Source organism: Wyeomyia smithii, chromosome 1 (genome assembly GCF_029784165.1).
Source record: "Wyeomyia smithii strain HCP4-BCI-WySm-NY-G18 chromosome 1, ASM2978416v1, whole genome shotgun sequence".
NCBI classification, from domain to species: domain Eukaryota; kingdom Metazoa; phylum Arthropoda; class Insecta; order Diptera; family Culicidae; genus Wyeomyia; species Wyeomyia smithii.
The window spans coordinates 128,723,096-128,750,115 of record NC_073694.1 but is presented as its reverse complement, the minus strand read 5'-3'; the positions used below and the strand labels follow the sequence as shown (position 1 = coordinate 128,750,115).

The 27,020-nt window shown below is 40.4% G+C and overlaps 1 protein-coding gene across 3 annotated transcripts in view; it reads right to left on the bottom strand.

Moving 5' to 3' along the window:
• LOC129718490 (spastin) overlaps positions 1-27,020 on the bottom strand; it is a 249,214-nt gene that overhangs the window by 31,153 nt on the left and 191,041 nt on the right. The window contains exons 1-3 of one of the 3 annotated variants that reach the window (XM_055669314.1): positions 19,863-20,002; positions 18,298-18,718; positions 5,549-5,803 (exon numbers count right to left, since the gene is read on the bottom strand). In XM_055669314.1, coding sequence (XP_055525289.1) covers positions 5,549-5,798 — 250 coding nt within the window. In that variant the 5' untranslated portion in view covers positions 5,799-5,803; positions 18,298-18,718; positions 19,863-20,002. Of the gene's footprint in view, positions 1-5,548; positions 5,804-18,297; positions 18,719-19,862; positions 20,034-27,020 lie in introns of those variants that run through there. The other 2 variants (XM_055669310.1, XM_055669313.1) reach the window with 2 other exon arrangements.

The following is a 27,020-nucleotide window of genomic DNA, read 5'->3' as shown; positions in this document are numbered from 1 at the left end:
AATTCATCAGTATTTCTTTAATGGTATGGACTGATCATTGTTGAAAATTACATCTGTTAAGCTTTTATCAAACTTTACTCACTTCTCCAAATTTAACGTAATTAACCCTCAACTAAGATTACTTTAAGTAAATTCAATACTTTTTTTTGTTGTTTGCAAACTTGTTTGAGCAAATTTGATTGAGTTTTGACTGAGTAAGAAGAATTTTTCGATAATATGAAAAATTGCACCGGGCATGCAAGGGTTAACTTCGACAGGTATGTGAATCATGCAAAAGTTGCGTTTAAGGACACGTTAACATTGGCTAGTGTTAACGCGCCAAATCGCTGTGAAGCTGATACGGATTCATAACTAAGTTCCTGATTGCTGATAAGGGGCAATAACTAAGGGGCCATCCACATACCACGCGGACAGATTTTTAACGATTATTAGATTTTTCATCAATGTTTTCTTTTTATTTCAAGAATTTTAAAATACTTTTTACGCGGTTGGTTGTACAGCATTCAAAAGATTAGATTCGATATATTTATACTAAACTTATTTGGTACCGCGTACAAATATCGTTCCGAATCGAGTGAAAATAATCCGCGCTATTGTAAAAATATCCCGTTTAAAAAAACGCATAAAAACAACCCGCGTAAAAAGCGAGCCCAGTGTACATATGTTCACCATTGGGAAACAAGGAATTTACAAGTAAAAGTTCCACACGACTTTCAAAAAGTAAATATGGTCGAGATACAACCACATACTTAAGACATACGTAACACTGACGATTATTTGCTGGTACAAACGTTTCAAACTAGTCGAAAAAAGTTAAAGGGTATGTGCTTGAGTGCACAAACGTAGGCTTGACGTGGGACTATTGGGGGTGTAAAGATTCAATTCTGCCATAGCCATAGTATATAACACACACCAAACGTACAAATACCATACAAAACAATCCATGAACAAAAAAAAAACACATACACCTGTCATAAACCAAAGCATTCAAACTAATAGGAAAAATAATTAACTTGTTGCCTACAAAAGTATTCTATCCTAAATAAATTTACCTCGGATGAATGCATTTTTGCACACACATGTTATACACACATACACGTTTCACACACACGCTATATACACACACACTACTCACAAGCACACGCTCGTCAGACACACCCACGCTACTTACACACACACATACACACACCCACACACCACTTACATACACACGCCGCTTACATACACACACACGCCGCTCACACATACACACACGTTAGTCACACACACACATTCACACACACACACACATTCACACACATACAAACATTCACACACATACACACATTCACACACACACACACACACAGACACGCACACATACGCTACTCACACACACGCGCTACTCACACACACACGCTACTCACACACACACGCTACTCACACACACATACACACTCACACACACACATACACACACGCTACTCACACACACACACACACGCACGCTACTCACACACACACGCATGCTACTCTCACACACACGCTACTTACACACACACACACACACACACGCTACTTACACACACACACGCTACTTACACACACACGCTACTTACACACACGCACACTACTCACACACACACATACACTCGCTACTCACACACACACATACACACGCTACTCACACACACACATACACACGATATCACACACACACACTACTCACACACACATACACACGCTATCACACACACATACACACGCCACTCACACACACACTACTCACACACACATACACACACTACTCACACACACACATACACACGCTACTCACACACACACGCTAACGCTACTCAGACACACACACTTGGTATACGACACACTATACCTACACAAATTACTATCGGCAGCATCCAAACGGCTTCCAAGTCTTCCAATGGTTCCTTCCAACGGCTTCCAATGGTCCCCAGTGCCGATCACGGCCAGTTTCGGACTGTATTCCAACAACGATATCTGAATTAGATTACCACTGGTGGGGTTCGAATCAGATCGAAGGGAAGCCGAACTGTTCGCTTTGACGGTCGACCAGGGAATGATCTTCTCTCAACACGGAATGTCCTTTTATAGCGTCACTCAGTGTGGGGAACTTGGGTGGTGGGGGAAGAACCAATCACGTGGAAGCATCTCTGCTTTCTTTCTTCGTCGCTTGCGTTGGGTGATGAATGGGATGCCAATTGGCTGGCATTGCTAGCCAATGACTGAATGCGTGAAATCATTTCGTCTATGTTTTTGAAGTCTGCGTTAAGGAAATATACCAATCGTATGAAAAATGTATGTGGATATTCGACCTTCAAACTTTCCCGTAATTTTGACGAAGTAATGAGAAAATGGCAACTAAAACTATCATGTTATACAAATCTTGTATGTTTTAGCTTTCCAACGGTATATTAACTATTAAAATCGGAACAGTTGTTTGAGCGCTATAAGCATCTAAAATCTTCCATTCCGCCAACCAAAAACGTTACATGTTCATTCCAGTTTTCCCAGAATGTACCTTAGTATAGTGAAGAAAGACGTAGTCCCACGTCAAAAAAAAAATTACTCCGCTCTATTGGAGCGCTAATAAAATCCCTTAAGAAGCTGTGTAAGTATATGCAGCAATCTTCAAGCACGCAGGAAAAAGCATGCAGGTATATTGTTGGCATAAATTACTCAAAGTTCATTATTGAGGTTAAGAAAGTTCTAGTAATTTATTTCAAAACATTAGTTTTAGAAGATTACTTCGTTATGGGTGTTTAAAGTATTTGACATTTAATGTTTAACCACGCACAAACTAGCCATGTATTTTCCTCTTGATTGGTACAGAGCGGGAGATTGCGGGCTCGAATCTTAGTACAACCAGGTCATTCGTTGTTAAATACAAGCATATTATATAGAAGATTCAACTACATTGTTGATGTAACCCTACACTAGCGCGTCGTCGCAGGTTTCTCTTTTTATCGTTTCTAGTCCGGAATTACGTACGCAATCTTCAATAAGTAATTTTTTCACATGATTTGTCATTTTTTCTGTGAAAGTCTGAAATTGAGTCAACTAAGTCTAAAATTGACTATTTTCAGTTTCGTGTGTAAGAATATCAGTCACACGCTCACAGAAATGCAACAACAATGAACAGTGGTACAGTAAGGCAATTTAGGTGGACATGAGGTTTTCGATGAGATTTTTTGATTTTAGTGTCATAGTTTTTTCTAAGAAGTTGTTTCTTATAGCTAGTCCTTTATTTATGTGCAAATGAAAATTAAGGTGGTCCTAAAATCCTGGTCCTAAAAAATAACTTTTTTATTTGCAGAAGTAACTATATAATTCTTCGGCACAGTTGTAGATTAACTAACTTTGAGCAACAAAAATAACTCCTTTGTAGCTAATAAATGAACCGAAATAGAGCAATTTTACGTGACTTGCTTAGAGTGGGTTCCCAAAAAAACAATTTTTGGCTCTATTTTTTCAGTTCAAATTTAATAACAAAGTGTTCTTCGGATGACCTGAAGAGCTTAAAAATATGTTTTTATTGAACGTTTCATTGAAATATAAAAACTCTTCACCTATACAACATATCGACAATGATTTCCCGTCAAAAGTATTTTTGTGTTCTTAAGGTTAACCGAAGAACACTTTGTTATTACATTTGAACATTTGAATTGAAAAAATTAAGCAAAAAATCTGTTGTTTTTGGAACCCTAGGTCAGTTACATCAAATTGCTCTAAATCGGTAAACTTAATAGCTAAAAAAAAATTAACGAGGTTGCTTAAAATTAGTTGAATTATAACTTTGCCGAAAAATGTGTACAATTATTTCTGCAAATATAAAAGTTAGTTTATTTTGTTTCGGTGATTTTAGGGCCACCATAATTTTCATTTGCACACAAATAAAGGACTAAGTATCATATACAACTTCTTAGAAGAAACTAATGTTTAAAACCACAAAATCACATCTAAAAGCTCATGTCCGCCTAAATTGCGTTTCTGTACCACTGTGCATTGAGTTTTGTTACCTTTTTCACCACAAGAGGGGGTGTTCCCTATGCGTCTTCTCGAAATTATATGGAAAATTCTGGAGTGAACTATATTGGTATTGTAAGATATTTGCTTTTATTCAATGGAGCATTGCTGAATGATCAGCATATTCTCTTTTGCTGGACAGATTGCTGGAAATAAAGCACACCAAAAATCAGAAAAATATTGCTGGTTTCCAGCAATGAAAACTTGTTGTGTACATCGGCATTAGCCCTGAAAGGGTGTTATTACGGTGTTAACTAGAGGTGGGCAATCCGCTCACGAACTGATCTAAAGAGCTGGCTCTTCAAAGTGAGCGAGTGATCTATCGCTCTTTTTCAAAGAGCGGTAACTCACCCCTTACTTCAAGCAAAAAGCTAAAGCTGATTTTGTTGATCAGACACCGCAAGCGAGAGCCATATGAATGTTTTACACCTCAAGCGTAAAGCGGCGTGCGACACTTCAATAGAACTCCCAGAAAATAGCTGCCGCCGGCTGCCTGCTCCCCTATGCATAACCATCCACCAGCCGCAGGAATAAAACATAAAATCTACTTGCCACTGTTCACACTGGTTCATTGATCTTTTGAATCTATGCAGACAATCCGCTCCCGAGCTGATCAGAAAATCAGTTCTTTAAAAGATCGAAATCTTCTGATCGCGAGCGGATTGCCTGCGAGCTGAACAAAAGAGCCATCGGACGAACCAGTTCTTTTTAGAGCGAAAGATTTCACTCTTTCAAAGAACTGAGTCTTTTGATGACCCTGCGAACGGATTGCCAGAAGATTAGTGAATCAGTTCTTTCGTTCTTTTCGTTCCACATCCATTCGTGTGCGTACTCGGCGTTAGTCAACCCCTGTACCTGTGTATGGACTGTTGCAAGTTGATTTTTGCATGCTCTAGCGGCTGGCTGGGTGATGGGAAATGCAGGTTATGCATATCAGGGCAGACGTTTGGTGGCAGCTTATTTCTGGGAGTTCTATTGTAGTTTTGCGCGACCTTGCGCTTGGAAAATCGGGTGTAAAGCTTTCACATGGCTCTCGCTTACAGTGTTTGATAATTAGCTACACTGATAAAAACCAAAAATTGTGTATGAACGAAAAGAGCGAGTGAGCTGTTAAAAAGAACTAGTTCATCTTAGTGAGCGGAACCGCTCTGATCCGCTCACTATAAAGAACCATTTTTCCCACCTCTAGTGTTAACACATCGTTAAATAACAAAACCTAGAATTTAGGTTTTAATATTTCTTTATTAATTAGGAAAAAAAGAGAAAAAAACTAACGCACTGTTAGACGAAAAGAGCGCAACGTTGCTAAAAGCGAGGAGTTAAATTGACGCAGACTATCTTTCCAGGGTTAGCAACGCTTATTGTAGATAAAACATCGGTACGGACACTGCCGATTATCGATTTATAACATGAATTGACATGAAAACAATCGTTGCGAGAACTCGAATAACTTGGTAAGTCGTCTATGGGATTCGATTAGTTGTATGTGTTTAAAACAGACACTTACCATGATCTGTAGTGACAGCATAACGATTTACTATTGTGGGAGTGGAAATGGAATTTTCCTTAAATGTAAATATTTGGTTGTCGTTTAACATCATCTTCGTTGACTGCTTTCGATGTTTATGTACTATAGTTGGAATGTTGAACTGCGCCACTCGGTCAGTCGCGTTTTGCTGGCCTACGCTTATGGTAAAAGTGCTTGAACGTTGCAGGTTATGTGCTTCGGAAAGTTCTAGCTTGCTAGCTTCTGTCATACATTCTACAAACATAAAAATAAAAGTAAAAATGAAACATAGGAAAAATACAACTGAAATTATAAAACATTTCTCAAAGATGAATATTCATGACGGACTTACGAAACATTGTAAAATAAAAAGCGAACCTCAAGGGACACACCTGGCATTCTGTTTTACGTAATTTTTTTTTTTGAATGATTAAATCATTTTAAAAATGTGAAAAAACGTTAAAAGATCACATGTCATGAGCAACATGTAAAAGTTATAATTGTAAACGTGAATAAAACGAATGGAACATGTTTCCCTTGTACTTCTACAGCAACAATCATTCTTTATTTGTTTTGTTACGATCCTTTGACATGTTGCTTGTGATATAATGTTTAATTCTAAAAAAACATGAGTGGACTTCAGCTGCCGGCTCACACCACTAAAAATTATACCATTAAAAATATACTCTTCGAACGCTACATTTAGTGCAATGTATGATTGGAACTCACAACTCAACAGTTTGTTTTTTTTATACCTAATTATGGTTTATTTATATAAATACTTCGCAGGCAACTGTTAGTGTACAGGATAGCTACGGGGCTAGCGCTAGGATCTTAGTGAACATACGATGACTGGCTTGTTAGGCCAGCATTGTTTCTCAAGACCAGCTGTGAGGACTTGATATTCTACTTCAAATATAACGATAGTTAGGATCAATTATAGCTAATAATAATAAACTTCATGCTTACCAGATCCCCTACATAATATTCTTCTTGCCCTTCTTCCTACAGTGAAAACCTTTTTGAAGCAACTAGCAGCAACTTGGCCCCTCATTTCAGCTATCATATCTTTCGATGACTAATACGGCGAAAGAGGTTAGGAATTTTTTCACTGTATTACAGTGGAATTGCAGAAGTAACATCCCCAAATTCGATCTATTTTCTCATTTAATAAATACATACAATTGTGACGCATTTGCGCTCTGTGAAACCTTTCTCAATTCAAACGATCAACTCAATTTTCACGATTTTAACATTATTCGTCGAGATCGAGACTCACACGGTGGAGGGGTACTTTTAGGGATTAAAAAGTGCTATTCCTTCTTCCGAATCGACCTCCCCTCGATCTCGCATATTGAAGTCGTTGCCATTCAAACGAATATGAATGGAAAAGACCTATGCCTTGTTTCGTTATATATGCCTCCATCCACGCGGATTGAACAGAAGCATCTCACTGATATAGCAGAGTTGCTTCCCGTGCCTTTTTTGATATTGGGAGATTTTAATTCTCACTGTTCGCTATGGGGGTCGCTGTACGACGACAACCGATTTTCTTTAATCTGTAACTTGATCGACGACTTCAATATGACAGTTTTGAATACTGGGGAAGCGACACGTGTACCTAATCCTCCAGCACGTGAAAGCGTGCTTGACCCCTGCTCGACATCACTAGCGCTAGATTGCCAGTGGAAAGTAATCAACGATCCCCACGGTAGTGATCATCTTCCAATCGTTATATCAATTGCTAATGGTTCAACTCCCCCGAACCCAATCAATATTTCCTACGACCTTACACGTAATATTGATTGGAAGCGTTATGAGTCTATTATAGCGCAATCTATCGAGACTCACGAGGAACTTCCTCCGGAGGAAGAATACGCGTTCTTAGCTGGCTTGATAATCGAGGCCGCGACTCAAGCTCAGACGAGGCTCAGACATATAGGCCGATTGCGATGCTCTCTTGCCTCCGGAAATTAATGGAGAAAATGATCCTCTTACGGTTAGACAAATGGGTCGAAACAAACGGGTTACTTTCAGATACTCAATTTGGCTTTCGCCGGGGCAAAGGGACGAACGATTGCCTAGCGTTGCTTTCTACTGAAATTCAACTAGCCTTTGCTCGAAAAGAGCAAATGGCTTCTGCGTTCATGGATATTAAGGGGGCTTTTGACTCTGTCTCTGTAGAAGTTTTAAGCGCGAAACTTCATTCGCAGGGACTTTCACCAAATTTGAATAACTTTTTGCTCAATTTGTTGTCAGAAAAGCATATGTATTTCTCACATGGCGATTCGACAACTTCCCGAATTAGTTACATGGGCCTCCCCCAGGGCTCATGTTTAAGTCCTCTCTTATATAATTTTTACGTCAATGACATCGATGAATGTCTTGCAAATTCATGCATGCTAAGGCAACTTGCAGACGATAGCGTTGTATCCATTACTGGTAGCGAGGTTAGCGATCTGCAAGGACCATTGCAAGATACCTTAGACAATTTGTCTGAATGGGCCCTTAAGCTGGGTATCGAATTCTCTCCGGAGAAAACTGAGCTGGTCGTTTTTTCTAGGAAGCATAACCCAGCTCAGCTGCAGCTCCTACTAACGGGTAAAACGATCTCTCAGGTTTTAGTCGCTAAATATCTCGGGGTCTGGTTCGACTCTAAATGCACCTGGGCTTGTCATATTAGGTATCTGACACAAAAATGCCAACAGAGGATTAATTTTCTTCGTACGATTACCGGAACTTGGTGGGGTGCTCACCCAGGAGACCTTCTAAGGTTATACCAAACAACGATACTGTCAGTTCTTGAGTACGGCTGTTTCTGCTTTCGCTCCGCCGCGAACACACACATTATAAAATTAGAGAGAATACAATATCGTTGTTTGCGTATTGCCTTGGGTTGCATGCAGTCGACCCATACGATGAGTCTTGAAGTGTTAGCGGGTATTCTTCCGTTGAAACATCGTTTTTGGAATCTCTCTTACCGGTTGCTAATTCGATGCACAGTTATGAACCCATTAGTAATTGGAAATTTCGAGAGGTTGGTCGACCTTCAATCTCAATCCAGATTTATGACTTTATATTTTGACTATATGGCTCAAGATATTATTCCTTCTCCATACGATTCCTCCAATGTCGCACCTTCAGATACTTCTAATAATGCTATATTCTTCGACACCACCATGAAACAAGACATTTCTGGTATCCCGGATCAATTGCGACCCCAAGAGATCCCTAAGATTTTTTCCAATAAGTTTAAACATGTTAGTTATGATAAAAGGTTTTACACTGACGGATCTAATCTAGATGAGTCCACTGGCTTCGGTGTTTTCCACGAAAATTTTACCGCCTCCTACAAACTCGATGCTCCTGCTTCCGTGTACGTCGCAGAACTTGCTGCTATTCAGTACTCTCTTGGAATCATCGAAACCCTACCCATAGACCACTACTTCATCTTCACAGATAGTCTCAGTGCCATTGAGGCGATCGATGAAGCCTGTGAAGCACACCCCGTATTTCCTGGGGAAAATACGGCGGTTTTTAAGTGCTTTAACAGATAAAAATTACCGGGTTACCTTAGCGTGGGTCCCTTCTCATTGCTCGATTCCGGGTAACGAAAAGGCTGACTCTTTAGCTAAGGTGGGTGCTATTGATGGCGATATTTATGAAAGACCAATTGCTTATGATGAATTTTATAGCATTTTGCGTCAGAGAACACTCAACAGTTGGCAATCATCATGGAACTCAGATGAACTGGGACGGTGGCTACATTCCATTTTTCCTAAGGTATCGACGAAAGCATGGTTCAAGGGGTTGGATGTAGGTCGGGACTTCATTCGCGTGATGTCCAGACTTATGTCCAATCACTATACGTTAAACACGCATCTCTTTCGTATAGGGCTTGTAGACAGTAATCACTGCGTTTGTGGCGATGGCTACCATGACATCGAGCATGTTGTTTGGTCGTGTACCGAATACTGTGGTGTTAGGTCTGAGCTTATAGATTCCCTTCGGGCCCGAGGAAAACAACCGAACGTACCCGTTAGAGACATTCTGGGAAGCGGTGATCTCCAGTACATGACACAGCTATACGGGTTTATAAAAAATGCTGGCATTAAAATTTGATTTCTTTTATCTATTTGCTAGAATACAATTTCTGTCACAAACTGAAAGAGAATGATACACCCGGCTGGAGACACTAAAACGAAGACTCGGCATCTCTATGTTTACGCAGACACCTCAGACCAAAACTGCTCAAATAGAACATCACTGGTTAGCCACGTACAAATGAATACATTCTGTAATATAAAACAGTTAAAAACAAAATTGTAACACCCCTTCCCTCACCTTAAATCCCCACTAGCTCCTAGTCGGCCGCGAGAATAATGAAAAGGCCTCCCTCTTTTCCCTGCTAATTTAGAATTTAAAAAAAAATGTACTTGGCTCAGTTAAACATAAATTGTATCGTGCCGTGTCAAATAAACTATTTGGAAACTCAATAAACTTCATGGATAGACTTTTGGTGTAAAGTTCATTTTGATCTTATGATCTGAAAACACGCAAAAATTTGATAGACCATTTTTGATTTGAATGAACCTTTTCATTCGCATTTGGCTTAGCAAACTAAGTATTTGTTACAGGTGGAAGAATTTCTCTAAAAAGACGTATCTTTAAAAACGTATGCATTCTACCATAGGCTTTATTTAAAGCATTGTAGTACGAGTGCCTCAAGTTGTACAGAGCTCGTAACCATGGATTCTACATATATACATATTTTTTCGTATTTCACAGATTTTTTAACTAAAAAAGTAATACAGAATTACAAACCATTGCCAAAAATACAGCTTTTACAGATTTTTTTTTGTTAGTCCGTCGAACTGAAATCAATTTCAAATGTTAAATTCGATTAACCAATTTTCAAACTTTCATAGCGGGGGACTAGTGTGGTTGGTAACGTCTCCGCAAACCACGCTCGACGCCTGGGTTCGAATCTCACCGCCGACATAGGTGTCGATGGTTGTGAGGTGGCGTGATCCACTCACAACCAACCCAAACTGGTCTAGATTCAATCCTAGCCAACACCGGGAGATTTTCTGAGGCGAAAAATCTCTGGGATCACGCCTTCCATCGCATGAGGAAGTAAAGCCGTTGGCGCCGGTCCGTTAATAAACGGGTCGTGAGTTAGGGTCGCCTCCCTGGGCGTCGGTGATTGTCCAAAACAGTGGCGGAACTAGACCGACGGAAAATAAGCGAAAAAAAATCAAACTTTCGTGTTCGATTTCACCGATCCTGTTATAAAAACGGCAGCTTTACAGTATGCGACAAAGCAAAATGCAAAAATGTCCGTTTGTATTGGGTAAGTTTGTGTTACTTATGGCTGTTTTGTTGTGTATTTGTTCACATTTGCTGCAACAGAACATCAAAATCGGTTTATGGCAAATATGTGAAAATGCACGCCAATAAAGTGATTACGAGTTTATTGTTCGCCAAAAAGACGGTGAAAGAGATTGCCGAGGCCGTTGGATGTTATTTGGCTAAAGTTCATCGTATCAAAGTTTCTACAGGATGGCCTCAAGCATCGAAGGCCGGAAATAGACGTCCTCAGTTTGTGCGTAAGTGATGCGTAATCGTGATCAAATCGGTCCGTACAAAGATTGCTTGCAACCCGATACTTTCTATCTAGCGTTTTACGCACCATAATGGCGGATGCTATAAAAAAAATCGTAATATGTTACCTACCCTATTGACAACTCTGCTTATGTCAGTTTAACTCTTCATGTATTTATTTCACAATGAAAATAATAAATCTGGCAACATTAGTGTTGCTAGAACTCACTGCAGAAATCACGAAACTGACGTAAGCAGAGAGGTTTGCAAATTATGAACAGGCATTCGAGCACTCGCCATTATAGTGCGTAGTGCGAAAAAGTAAAAAATGATAATCCTGTTGTCCGACGAAAAGTTCTTCAGCATCGATGCTGTGCCCAACAGCCGCACAGAGCGGTGATTTCACCGAAGAAAGTTGGGGATGTCCCTGAGAAAGTGAAGTTTAAGTTTCAAACCAAACGTCCGACTGGTGTAATGATGTTTGGCTTAGTAGCATCCAACGGTGTAAAAATTAATCCTTCCAGTTGATCTCGAGGTACGATGCTGGCTCAACAAGCTAGTCGTCGTAGGTTCGAGTCTCGGCTCGGGAGAGACTGTTAGTGTCAGTAGGATCGTAGCGCTAGCCCCGCAATTGTCCTGTACGCTAAACAGTTGGCTGCGAAGTCTGTGTATAATAAACAGAAGATCATGTTCCGAATCGGAATGTAGCACCAAGGCTTTGCTTTGCGTTGGTGTAAAAATTAAAATCGAAGTGTGTATCGGTAGTTTGAAAGACCGAGTGCTTCCCTGGGTGAAGGCCAACTTCCCTGAGGATCAATACGTTGTGCTACAACTTGTACTACAACACGATGAAGCGTCATGTCATACGTCTAATCGGACCTAACACTGCTAGTTCTGGCTTTTGGTGTCGTTTCGAGGATGTTATTACTAAAAACCATGTAAATTTGTTGGATAGGACCTTATACAGATAGCTAAATTCGAAAATGTTGATATTATTAAAATCAAAGCCTTGGTGCTACATTCCGATTCGGAACTTGACCTTCTGTTTACTATACACAGACTTCGCAACCAACTGTTGAGTGTACAGGACAATTGCGGGGCTAGCGCTACGATCCTACTGACACTAACAGTCTCTCCTGAGCCGAGACTCGAGCCTACGACAACTGGATTGTTAGGCCACCATCGTACCTCGAGACCAGTTGGGGAGGCTATATTGATATTATTAAATACTTCAAAAAATACTTGGAAGAAACATAAATTTTCGCATTTTTTTTCTGCCGACCCTGTAATTTTTTTTTGTTCATATATAATTTATTTGACACGGCACAAATACAATTTAATGTTTAACGGCGCCAATTATATCTGGTAGCTTACTTTCTAAAGTATCTTAATAACTAAAAGCAAATTTTTTATCCTCGCTGCCGACTACGAGCTGAAACTAAATGTAACTTAAAGCTATAATATTTTGCATTAAAAGCACTGGTTTACTGTATGATGGTTTTCATTGCCATAGGTAAGCACATGTTCCGCTGCTGGGCCGAGATATTACGGACTGGCATATTGGGTTGTCTCCCTCGGGACCTGAGAGTATCGTGCGGGTCTAGTTGCTGTTTCCGGATCCGGGGTCTCAACGTGTTCTTGTCGTTTGGTTGGATGTAGGCGGAAGGGAATAGGATTAAACTGGGGCGTGGATGGATTTCAGGAAAACGTATAAAAGGGACATGTAGGATAGGTCACGGCTCGCTAAGACATCACGAACAGGAACAGCCGGCTGCCTACTTTCGGCCTGCAGGGAAGCTATTAATTTAGACCTGGCGTCACGGTGTACAGGGCATGACCAAACAACGTGCTCTATGTCGTGATAACCTTCACCACAGGCACAGATACCACTTTCCCCAAGCCCAACACGACGGAGATGCGCGTCAAATCTATAGTGATTGGACATAAGCCGGGACATCACGCAAATGAAATCCCGACCTACATCCAACCCCTTGAACCACGGGTTCGTCGACACCTTGAGGATTATGGAATGTAACCACCTTCCCAGTTCCCCTCTGGTCCAAGCATTTTGCCAACTGATGATCGTATTCTGACGTACAAATGAGAAAAATTCATTAAAGGCAATTGGTCTTTCATAAATTCCACCGTTTGTTGCGCCCACCTTAGCCAAAGAGTCCGCTTTCTCATTGCCCGGTATCGAGCAGTGCGAAGGGACCCACGCTAAGGTAATCTGATACGATTTTTCGGATAAAGCACTCAGATGTTCCCGTATTTTCCCCAGGAAATATGGAGAGTGCTTAACATCTTTCATCGATCGGAGAGCCTCAATGGAACTGAGACTGTCCGTAAAGATGAAATAATGGTCCGTGGGCATTTTTTCGATAATGCCTAGGGTGTACTGAATTGCAGCTAATTCTGCGACGTAAACAGAAGCAGGATTATCGAGCTTATGGGAGACGGTTGAATTGTTATTGAAAATACCGAAGCCAGTGGACCCATAGAGAAGTGATCCGTCAGTGTAGAACATATTGTTGCAGTTGATGTTTCGATATTTATTGAAAAAAATTTTGGGGATCTGCTGCACGCGTAAATGATCCGGGATTTCACGAGTTTCTTCTATCATGGATGTATCGAAAAACACAGTAGAATCACAAGTATTTGATAAGTCGACACGATTTGGAATATTCAAAGAAGGGTTAATATTTTGGGACATGTGATTGAAATACAATGTCATAAAACGGGTTTGAGAATTAAGTTCGATTAACCTTTCAAAATTTTCAATCACAGGACGGTTCAAGACCTCACATTTGATAAGAATGCGAGAAGACATGCTCCAGAAGCGGTTTTTCAATGGTATTACTCCAGCTAAGACCTCCAAACTCATCGTATGGGTCGACTGCATGCAACCCAAGGCGATACGCAAACAACGATATTGTATTCGCTCCAGTTTGATCAAATGTGTGTTTGCTGCGGAGCGGAAGCAGAAACACCCGTACTCAATGACAGAAAATATCGTTGTTTGGTAAAGCCTTATAAGGTCTCCTGGGTGGGCTCCCCACCATTGTCCGGTTATTGTAGGAAGAAAATTCACTCTTTGTTGACATTTTTTTATCAGCTACCTAACGTGACAACCCCAGGTGCCTTTAGAGTCGAACCAGACACCAAGATATTTGTGTACCAAAACCTGAGAAATCGTTTTACCCATTAATTGTGTTTGAAGCTGAGCAGGTTCATGCTTCCTAGAAAAAACTACTATCTCAGTCTTCTCCGGAGAGAATTCGATACCTAGCTGTAAAGCCCAAGCAGACAAATTGTCCAAGGTATCTTGCAATGGTCCTTGCAAATCGGCAGCTTTGGCTCCTGTAACAGAGATTACACTGTCGTCTGCAAGTTGTCTTATCGTGCATGAATTTGCCAGACATTCGTCGATGTCATTTACATAAAAGTTGTAAAGAAGGGGGCTTAAACATGAGCCCTGGGGAAGACCCATGTAGCTAATGCGAAAAGTTGCCAAATCGCCGTGCGTAAAATGCATGTGCTTTTCAGACAGCAAATTGTGCAAAAAATTGTTCAAAATTGGAGAAAATCCTTGTCGGTGAAGTTTACCCGAAAGAATGTCAATAGAAACGGAATCAAAAGCCCCCTTAATGTCCAAGAACGCAGACGCCATTTGTTCTTTGCGAGCATACGCCAGCTGAATATCTGTTGAAAGCAACGCAAGACAATCATTCGTTCCTTTGGCACGGCGGAAGCCAAATTGAGTATCTGATAGTAGACCATTTGATTCGACCCAGTGGTCTAAACGACGGAGTATCATTTTTTCCATCAATTTCCGGATACAGGATAGCATTGCAATCGGCCTATAAGAGTTGTGATCAGAAGCTGGTTTCCCTGGTTTTTGGATGGCGATCACCTTCACTTGCCTCCAATCCTGCGGTACAATGTTTTGCTCCAGGAACTTATTGAACAAGTTCAACAAGCGCCTCTTGGCATTGCCGGGTAGATTCTTCAACAAGTTGAATTTGAGTCTATCTAACCCAGGCGCGTTATTGTTACAGGACAGGAGGGCAACTGAAAATTCTGCCATCGTAAAAGGTGATTCTATCGCGTCGTGGCCCGGAGACGCATCGCGAACAATGTTTTGCTCAGGAACAGAGTCCGGACATACTTTCCTGGCAAAATCAAATATCCACCGACTTGAAGACTCCTCGCTTTCGTTGACCGTTACGCGATTCCGCATTCTTCGGGCTGTGTTCCAAAGAGTGCTCATCGATGTCTCCCTCGACGTCTCGTTCACGAACCGACGCCAATATCCGCGTTTCTTTGCTTTAGCCAGGCTTTTAAGCTTGGTATTAAGCTCCGAATACCGTATATAGTCGTCGGGTATACCTCCCTTCTGGAAGGCCAAAAACGCGTCGGATCTTTGCGTGTAGACATCGGAGCACTCTTGGTCCCACCACGGAGTTGGAGGCCGCTCTTTGATCGTTACGCCGGGATATTTCTTCGTTTGGGCTTGCAACGCGGCGTCCAGGATTAAGCCCGCGAGGAGGCTGTATTCTTCAAGTGGTGGGTGATGTTGAATCGACTCGACCGCTTTTTTTTTGTTCATCTATAATTTATTTGACACGGCACAAATACAATTTAATGTTTAACGGCGCCAATTATATCTGGTAGCTTACTTTCTAAAGTATCTTAATAACTAAAAGCAAATTTTTTATCCTCGTTGCCGACTACGAGCTGAAACTAAATGTAACTTAAAGCTATAATATTTTGCATTAAAAGCACTAGTTTACTGTATGATGGTTTTCATTGCCATAGGTAAGCACATGTTCCGCTGCTGGGCCAAGATATTACGGACTGGCATATTGGTACTCGACCTCTTTTGAAATCATTTCCTCGTATAACTTCCAATCGACATTCCGTGTGAGGTCATACGGAATGTCAATTGGTCGCATGCGAGTTGAACCGTTAGTAATTGAAATAAGAATAGGCAGATGGTCGCTACCGTGAGGATCGAGGATTACCTTCCATGTACAATCCAACCGTAGCCGTCGAACGTCGAACGTAGACGTCGAACATAAGGATAGATCCAAAGCGCTTGGGCGCGCTGGAGGTTTCGGGATACGTGACATTTCACCGTTGTTCAAAATAGTCATGAATATAAAGATAGATCCAAAGCGCTTGGGCGCGCTGGAGGTTTCGGGATACGTGTCATTTCACCGTTGTTCAAAATAGTCATGTCGAAGTCATCGCAAAGGTTATAGATTAAAGAGGAGCGGTTATCATTGTAGGGGGAACCCCAAGCCACACCATGAGAGTTGAAGTCTCCCAAAATCAAACGTGGCGAGGGAAGAAGTTCTATTAAATCAAAGAGCAACCGTTGCCCAACCTGTGCTCTGGGAGGAATATATATTGAGGCAATACAAAGCTCTTTACCTTGTATTTTCATTTGACATGCGACAACTTCGATGCCTGGAATCGAGGGGAGGTTAATACGATAGAAAGAATAGCACTTTTTAATCCCTAAAAGTACTCCTCCATATGGGGTGTCTCGATCAAGGCGAATAATATTAAAATCATGGAAGTTGAGATCAATATTTGAAGTAAGCCAAGTTTCACAAAGTGAAAATGCATCGCATTTGTTTCTATTTATTAAAACTTTAAATGAATCCATTTTTGGTAAAATACTTCTACAATTCCACTGTAAGACAGAGATAGAATCCTTCGTATACGCAGATGAATTAGGCATCGAAGGATACAATCGCTGCAAGGAGGGGCCATTGGGCAGTCAACTGCTTCAAAAATGATCTAACTGTTGGGAGGAATGCTGTAAGAAAAATTTTAATTGGATCGGGTACATTGAAAGTTTCAAAAATCCAGTCCACAATGTCAGAAAATTTCACTAATCCAGAGTTTGTTTCATCAACTGGGAGTGCAAAAGGAACAACTGGGGTTTTAGATGTTCCTGGCAGTGCTGGGACTTTAAATTTGCAAGCCCAGGAGGAGTTTGCTTCGGTTTTTCCGCAGCACTGTTTGGTTTGTTTGTAACTTTCATTTCACTTTGGGAAATCTTAGGACCTTTTCGGGGAAGTTTAGGAGAGGAAATATTTTTCCTCTTTCTAGACGCCCCAGGATTGGCATAAGTTGTTCCCGCTGGTGAATCGTCAGAATCGGTTTCATCAGAGGACAACAGATCAAAGGGGTTCTTTGTTATGGTAGAAGTGGTCACGGTCTTCTTCAGCATCTCAGCGTAAGATCGCTTTGAACGCTCCTTAAGTGACCGCTTGATTTTATCTCTGCGCTGCATGTACACCGGGCATGTGGAGAGCTCATGCTGATTTTCCCCGCAGTGAATACATTTTTCAGCATTTACACTGCAAGAATCGTCCGCATGAGTTTCTCCACACTTGCTACATCGTGCCTTATTGCAGCAGTAGGCGGCTGTGTGGCCTAGCTGCTTGCAATTGGTGCAATTCATAACACGGAGTACATACAATCGCACAGGCAGACGAGCCCGATCGATCGAGACGTGGCTAGGGAGAGCAGATCCGGCAAACGTAACACGAAACGAGTCTGACGGAGTGTACACTTTTGTGCCGTTGACAAGAGACACAGACCGCAATTGCTTGCAATCTATGATCTTTACTTTTACGTCGTGACACAAAGCATTTTTGAAGCAGCCAAAACCGCTTGCCAAGATACACTCGACCGACAGACTCGAATCGGTTATGACACCGTCGATCTCCACGTCTCGTGCGGGTATATAAACGCGATACTCGCGTGTGAAAAGCTCGGAGCGAGCAATAGCGTTGGCCTGTTCCAGGTCGCTGACCACGACACGGAGCTTGTTGGGTCTGACCTTGGAGATTTCGGTCACGGCCTTGTACCCCTCCGTCAAGTCTTTCGAAATCTGCAGGATGTTTAACGGTTCCGATTTCGGTCCTGCTTTTGGCCGAAAGAAAACAGTAAAGCTGCCCTGAGATCCGTCCGGCTAAAGCCTGGGGCGAGGGGGGACTGGAGAATTAACAGAGGAAGGGTTGGCAGGAGGGACAGGGTCGGAGGGGTTCGGGGATGGTGGCACGGGAGGCGAGGGATCTACATCCATCGCGCTAAATCTAGCGCACTAGCGCCGACAGAACACGTACCTCTTTACTTCTCCTTTCAGCAGGGTTGGTTGTTCGAACGGTCGAAGCTGCAGCCGTTACAGCCAGCAGCACCAATACAGCAGCTCCAAACAGCCACCAGCAGCAAGCCGGGTGTGTGATCACTAAGCACAGCGACACAACTCGCTGTCAACTGTTGGCTTCTTCTTTTTCCTCCTTTGTGTTGAGATTCTCGTCCACTGCTGTAGCACAAATCACTTAGCAGCCAAATCGGCTTACGCACCAGCAAACAGCCACGATGCGAAACAGTTGCACAAAGGCGGGCGACCTTGAACCTTCACTCGACCAGGCAAACAATGCCAACACTTGCTCGCGCGTCTTTTGTTTTATATTCTATCGGAGCGATCACCAAACACGTCCTATACTGATGCGTGTTCGGCCCAGAATGACCCTGTAATTGATCCTAAAACGATCGTAATATTGGAAAATTTAAATGATTTGATGCAAAAATTTGTGTTGCTGTTGCAAGGGCTGGATAACGAATTTCGCACGCAAAAACAAACTTTTTGACCGGAAGATTCATTGATATAGGTTACTTAACATGGTCTGAGTTGAACACCTTTAGGCGGGATGGTAATTCATGTTTCCGTTACTAAGATCATTGAGAATATTTTTTATTAATTGATTCCTAGTATAGAACGCACATTTTCGATATATAATTGCAACAATTCTGAAACCAGAAATCGCATGACACTTAAGTTAATGCGCTAAATTTTGAAAGCTACATTGCAAGACCATACTGATACTCAATTAACGGAACCTTAAAAAGATGAAATTAATAAAAACATGAATAAACATCACGTGGAGAAAAATGATAAAACCGTGGTTAGTTAATACATTTGATAATCACCTGATCATAAGTTTGCAACCAAAAGTCTCATCCCCCCACCCCCCCCAACCAGTGGAAGAATATGTCATATTATACGACCCCATCCCCACCCCTTCAAATAAAAAGGTAGAACGATGCAAGCTGTAACATATGAAAAAAAAAACAATTTTATTTCGAAAAAGCAGGGATTTTTGTTTTCAAAAACGGATTGTGTGTTTGGAAGTGCAAGCGGTTGCTAATGGGCTAGAAAAGGTTGCAGATGTTTTGACAGCTCATGCTGCTAAGTTTCGTTTAATTTTTCGCACAAAAAAAATTGTAATTCTAAAAAAAATCTGCGTCATTGTTCCCCAAACCTTTCCCCTACCCTAGTTACAGCTTGTCACAAAACGATAATATCCACCCTGCGTCATTTAAGTAGGCCTTTAACAATTTGCTGCCAAGCATGTGTCAAATTACCAGAACAGCACAAACCAGCTTGGTGGTGGCTAAGAATGAGCAGGAAGAGAAGTCTCAGAAAAACATAGTCTTGGGGTGAATAAAAAAATGTATTCCAGACCGCATGGAAATGGTTCAATTCAAACTGTTTTCTCAGAGAGGAATTTTAAGGTAACTTAGCAGGTAATTGAATATTTATTTAGCAGGGAATTATTCTACCATTTGTAATATGTATTTAAGTTCATGCTAAAAATTGAAATCAATAACATTAGTAGATACATACCTAGAAAATGCAATCTATCGCGAGCCATTGATAGATTAGTTTGCATTTTATCATGCAACCGTTGTGCACGTTCCCAGACTTCTCCACGACCGCCCCAACATTCCACTGCAATTCCGCGCTCCAGTTCGAGGATGCCCTTACGGTATAGATCAATAGCAAGTTCTTTTTGTCCTGAAAATGTTTATTTCAATAAATAAAATATGCAACGGACAAAAACTATATTGTTTAAAAAACAGTAACCAGAGCACGAAATGGCTTTTTTGACATTTCTTGATGATTTGGTCGGTGTTAAGTCAGACCGGACCAAGTCGCAAAATTGGAAAAAAACGAGTTAATGATAGTATTGGATGAAGATTTTCTTAAGCTACATCACACAACAATCAGATTTTATTTATCTCTAAAACAGCAGAAATAACAACATGATTTTTGTCTGCATGACCAATGAAACGCAATTACAGTGTTCAGTCAGAATGGACCAAGTGTTTATTTTTAAGGAAACTGCCTTCGGTCAGCTATTGATAAAAGCGAACGAACGGAAGAATTTTCAAGCGTTTTTTCGGATTTCTTTGTATCAGAGAACTCTTTCACTCACCCCCCATCGGAATCTGTAAAGTTTCACGCACTGCCGTGGTTTTGAATGTGTTTTTGGACCGTTTATTGCTGTCACTAACATGACTTGATATCATGCCTTATAGTGTGCAGACAAAGTGAACCATGTGTTAAGCAGAAAAAATTTGAAATTGTCGGAATTTACAGCATCGTTTGAAGTCAACATAAATGAATTTCAACTCTATCAGGCAACTTATCGGAATGCTTCTTTACCCGTTAGTCAAAAAAGTATACTTTACCAGTAAATAAGGAGAATGTACATGGTCCATTCTGATTGAACACGTCAATGAGAAACGTTAGTCATTTGTGTGGGTGACAAAACATTCCACAATTTCGGAAAGAAGTTCAAGTTACAGTAGTAATACTGACTTGAAACTTGATAATTTTACCAATGAATTATATCCTCAGGAGGTTGAAATAAGTGGTTAGTGTATGTTTGTTACTATTTTATGCAAGCCATTGATTTGTTGAAACAAACACAGTTTAAAATTTATTCAAACTATTTTCAATAATTGTTGATGTCGCAGAAGCTAACCATGTATATTAAAAAGTTTTTGACTGTTCGGCGATCAATGGACTAAAATTATTTGTTCAATTGTTCAGTCATAATGAACCAAGTCATTAATGATTCTTCTTTGATTCAATCAGAGTGGACCAAGTACATTTAATCAGTTACAAACCTGTCCTTTTTGAGCTCACGGCACTCCTTTTTTTCAATTGTCATACTGCATGATACAGTTAGAGAGTTACTCCAACTTATAACATCAAAACTGCGCTAAAATATTGAAAACTTCAAAATTCCCAGAGCAACAAACTTCATACTCGTTTTTCTCGAAATGATCAAAATGTCACTTGGTCCAGTCTGACTTAACACCGACCATTTGTAGCATGATGTATAAAGACATGGTGTAACGATATGTCAAAAGCAGAATCGGCCATATTGGAAAAAAAAATTGCCAGCAAGTAGGTTTGTTTATAAACAACCAGGGCATAAAAATTATCGCATCTCATAATATATCATCTGGATGCATTTAAATTATAAATATGGCAATGCTACATACCTTGCTACCAATATTCATTAATTTGAGAAACAATTTCCGGCCTAAAACACCTGAATTTGCGGTATTCAATTGCCTAATTAGTGAGCATATATCAACAAACACGAAAAAGTTATTCGCTGTTGCATAGTGATGCTTCGTCTCCAATTAGAGAAACTGGTAGCGTAGGAAACGGATATGAGTTGAATTTCGTAAAGGTACACGTCCTTGCATCGCGCTTCCTCAGTAAAGTCGTTTAACAACGGCTTGAAACGGCGAGGTGATACCCAGGGCAGGGGTCTCCATTCGTAAAACCTGGCATGCCTTCAAGTACGTTTCGAATCAATTGCCCGGTAGAAAATAGGCAGGAGTAGGATCAGATGATTGTTTCTGACTTACGCCGGTCGGGGCGCTATAGTTACCCATGAGGCGGAATGTGATGCAAAAAACGGCGAATACCGCTGTTCCCAGTACACCAGACATATCGGTAGACGGTTTCTTGCCGTCGTAAAGTGCATGAGCACGCAGCCAAGAGTGGCTGCACTGTCCGATCAACTCGACGCCATAACCGAGTTCTTGGAAAACGGACGTCCGAGACCTGAAGCAGAGCCTGATCCTGCTTCGGAATACCATCGATGAGGCCAGGGAAGAGCAAACTCGTAGCTTGAATGAAGGCAGCCGAGAAATAGGTCACCAGACCAGAAGAGCGACTGTATCCAAAGAGGCGCATACAGAGGCCATTCGTTCGCAGTGGGCTGCTCTACGGGGCAGGCCGCTAAGCGAATGAGGCAGTCACCGGTCCCCAGGAACATAAAGAAACGGCTGATTGTACTACCCCCGCGGGATGGAACATCAATCGGTTCAAGGTTCGCCGATAAACCGGCCGTAGTGGAGGAACGCCCTCATACTTAATACGGATGGGTCAAAGTACTCCGAAGTCTTGAAAAAAATAAGAGGCGAAACCAATCTCAAGAACCTGGGAGCGGATGTGCGGACTATCCGTCGTTCTCGCACCGGCGAAATGATCTATGAGCTCCCAAACGGAAGCAGAGAGGAAAGAAGGAAAAGATATGCAAGCTCGGGCACTCACCGCAGAGGTGACCCTCCAGCTTAAAAACTTGGACAAATCACGGAGGGATCGGACGTTGCACAAGCCCTCAAGGAGAAGTGCGGGGCGGAAGTTACCACGGAGTTAATCCGCCTCCGAAAGAACACAGCGGGAACCCAGGTGACCAATTTTGACCTACCGTCGGCAGACGCGAACCTGGCACTGAGTGACTGTTGAGTTGGGAAGTCGCTCCACGAACCAGAGGGGTCAGATCTTGTTGGATGCTTTAGCAAAGCTCAACCTAAATCTGACCAACGTTGAGACCAAATGTACATACAGCAAAAATGATTTTTTTTTAATAGGAGGGGGAATGTTTGTAATGATTTATTTATGTACTAATATCTATTCAGAATTAATATTGTGTGTTCTGCCACAAATGGTGACATATCAACACTATTATATATATATATATATATATATATATATATATATATATATATATATATATATATATATATATATATATATATATATATATATATATATATATATATATATATATATATATATATATATATATATATATATATATATATATATATATATATATATATATATATATATATATATATATATATATATATATATATATATATATATATACAACAACGTAAGGCAGCAAGTGACGGGTATAGGCCTGTGCGTATCATCGGCAGCGGCGGCATAGAAAACATTTTACCTCGGCGGCGATCGGCGTGCCGGCGTGACGCCGTTGGTTTTTATCAGCGGTGGCGGCGTGTATCAGCGTGACATTCTTAATCCCTTCTATATAAATATTGCGTATAATGTAAGCAAGTAATCATGTAAACGAACATTTCAACAAAAAGTATATAATGAACCCAGCAGAGAAAATACATACAAATGTAAATTTAAAAAAAACATCCACGAGTCAAAAACAAATATTTACAAAAAATGCTGTTCCTAGAGACTTTTAGTTTAGAGAAAGAAGATAAATGGTTTATTATGTTAGAAGGTCGTTTTTAACCCTCATATATTATGTCAGGTTACCCGTAAAGAAACTGAAAAACTGTTTTCATTCGAATAAACTTCTTCGTGAAACTCCGCAAATTCTACATTTTCATGCGACTTTTAGAACATATCCCTTAGGTACCATTACCATGTGACAAATTTTCATCACTGGACTCTTCTAAAAAACGAATAATTTCTTCACCCAATAAAACTTTGTTTGAAATAGCGTTCAAAATAATTCTAAGAGTGTAAACTACAAAATCACAATAAACTATGTGATGGCATTTCCATGAAAATCGCGCTAAAATATGACAGGTCGAAAACGACCCATTCTGACCGAAAAGTCCCAAATTCAAATATCACTACTACCCTCTAACTAAAAAGGTGAAAGTGTTCTTTTCAATGCCTTAGGGAGGAACATTCGTATATTACGAAACGTAGAATTTGGCAATTTTCAACACCCCCAATCCCACGTAATGCAATTTTGCATGGTGGTCTTGCGTAATGTAACGCTTCGCTGAATTACCCTCTCCCCTGAGTGAGTTACGTAATATACTAATGTTCCCTTTCGGTCAAGCAACAAAGTAACGAAAACTCATTTAAAAAAATATAATCGTGTTAGAAAATATCGATACTCCAAAAAAAATGTGATGAAAAAGACCCCAACGTAGGTCTACGATTGAAAAAATAACTCACTGGCGTTACTTGTGCGTCTTAAATGTTTTTTCAATCGATAATAGATCATTGCACGGTGACGTCACACAGAAGAAGGAAGAGATTTGACAGTGGTCGCGGGTTTGTTTACGTAAACTTGTAAAATTTTTCGGCTCGTGTGAAAATGCGGAAGTATGTTGTTAAAAATTGCGTTTACACTGGGGTCGCTTTTTACGCGGTTGGTTGTACCGCATTTAAAAGATTAAATTGAATATATTCATACTAAACTTATTTGATACCGCGTACAAACAATCTTCCGAATCGAGTAAAAATAATCCGCGTGATTATAAAAATATCCCGTTTAGAAAAAGCATAAAAACAACCAGCGTAAAAAGCGACCCCAGTGTACAAGAATAAACCAAAAGATTACAGTTATTTTGACTTTCCTTCCAATTTCCACAAACGGCACCTAAACAATCTGAGGGTTAAACGAAAAAAACTTTGGCTCAATGCCCTCCAGCTGGAGGAAAACTTTTGGTGGAGAAGTTAATATGTTTGTTCTCTACATTTCAATTCCGGTGATTGCTTCTACAGTTTTTTGAGGAGACTTGGGGGGACTCGATTGACCAAATAGTCTAAGATTTGGCCTGCGGTAACCGAAGATGGGATGTCGTCCAAATTGTGGTGTGCTTCATACGGGTTTACTTTCCCGATAGATCGGATTTTTAGCATAGTGCTTTTTACTGCCTAGTAAAAACGAATTCGCATAGGCGGAGAGTTGTGTCGTACTCGTTTCATTCATTTTCACTAAATCAATAAACGGTGAATAAAAAAAAAATTCTAATACCTTGTAAACAAACCCGTCGAAAATGTCAAAAAAGTGAGGTTATTTTTTAGGTGTACAATGATCTATATGGAATGCTTTCAACTATTAACCCAAAATTAAAAAAATGCAATTCCCAACGCAAGTTGTTTCACAATTTTAGATTTTTTTTCACCTGGAATTTTGGTATATTCTGAATAAATTGACGATTTGATTAAGAAGGTTCTTATACGTTTTATTTTTCAAAAAAAAAAATTTTTTTTATTGCTCTATCTTAAAGTACAAATAAACACAACAACACAAATATTCCGCCCCTGGTGTCCGTCATTGATTTCAGTTAATCTGTTAAGCATCCGTTTATGCCCCACGAGCCTCTTAAAAAAGAGTTTCGAGGAAAAGGCCTTAACTCCACTAATAGTTAGTAGTGTTACAACAACCAATGCTTTTTTGTTGTTAAACTTATACTATTAGAAATTATAGCTTAATTGTAATAAAACAAAATATTTCACACTTTAAAACAATCCATTACATCAAAATGACGTCAAAATCAGAGTGGAAGATTCTTGAAGGTTCTTGGAGAAAAACAAACTTCAACTGTCCTTTTGGTTATTTTGATTGGTATTAAATTTATCATGGATTTTGGCGAAGGATTTATAATCGATGATGAAATAAAACTATTTACAAAAAAAAATCTCTGTTACAACGCAATATTATCGAATATAAAATTTGAGCAAAATGTTCAGTAAATTTCTTCAAATCTTTATTTGTTTATTATTTTTCGAACATTTTCGGATTGCTTATACGTTACATGCATGGCAAGAAATAAAAAACAAAGGATAAACATAAATTTATTTTATGAGGACAAAACCATATTCTCAAAGAAAACTAGCACCGTAAAAATCATTGATAATGACATTGATGCCTTCGATTTCATTCGTGAAAATTAGACTAAAGTCTGGACCTTTTATGTCAAATATTGTATAAAATTTCCAAACATTGAAATAACTTACACTTATCGGGTAAGATTCGTGGTATTTCTAGAGCGCGAGGGGGGCAGTTGGCTCCACCCAAATGCTGACAAATTAGTTGCCATACTGTTGCGAGCGTGCAAAGTCACCATGCCTCGGACTCACTAGTGCGATAAAGACAAGCAAGAGGGCCTACTTCAATTGGCTATGCGCGAGTGCCAGTACGAATCCGTGGGATGTCGGCTACACGATTGTAATGTCCAAGACCAAAGGGCTGTTGGCGCCTGCAGAGCGATCACAAGCCGACATGTGCAGGGACCTGGACGGCAACCTTCTCACGAACAAGTGTGAGGTGATTGAAAGGTTGAAGGAGTACTACGATTAACACTTTAACCCGGAGCTGCGTAGCCGCAAGGTTACAGAGTCCGCTTTGTCAAGCGGATGGTCGTGGGTTCGAATCTTAGTAGAACCAGGCCATCCGATGTCAAAAAGGACTTCAGCATGGGTTTATTCTCAGGCTCCCCACCAGTTACCCTTCCTTTACGCTGAAATCTACAATAACTTTGCGTGACTTCCTCTCAACAAAAAATAAGTCCCTCTTATTAATAAAACTGGCCAGAAGTACGCACGACGAAACTTCTCCAGGGAATTATAATTTGTGATATTTGGCAAGAGGAACGAGTATCGGTATAGTAGAACAGTGAACGTGTAAGGAAGAGTATCACATTATACACAAGCACTGATGAACGATAATAATAGGCATGCCATTTCTCAATAGCGGTATTGCTATTAGCAGAAGTGCAGGATACAGCAGACACCCGGGCATATCTCACAATAGATCTACGATTCTGGTCGCAGTGAGGAAGTCCATACAGAAAAAAAACAGTGCCCAAGTTAATTTTCAGACGGACTTCGAAAAAATCATTATGAATCTCTATAAACATTTTTTAAGTATTGATTGGAGCTTTTTAAAGGTGTAACTGAAGACCG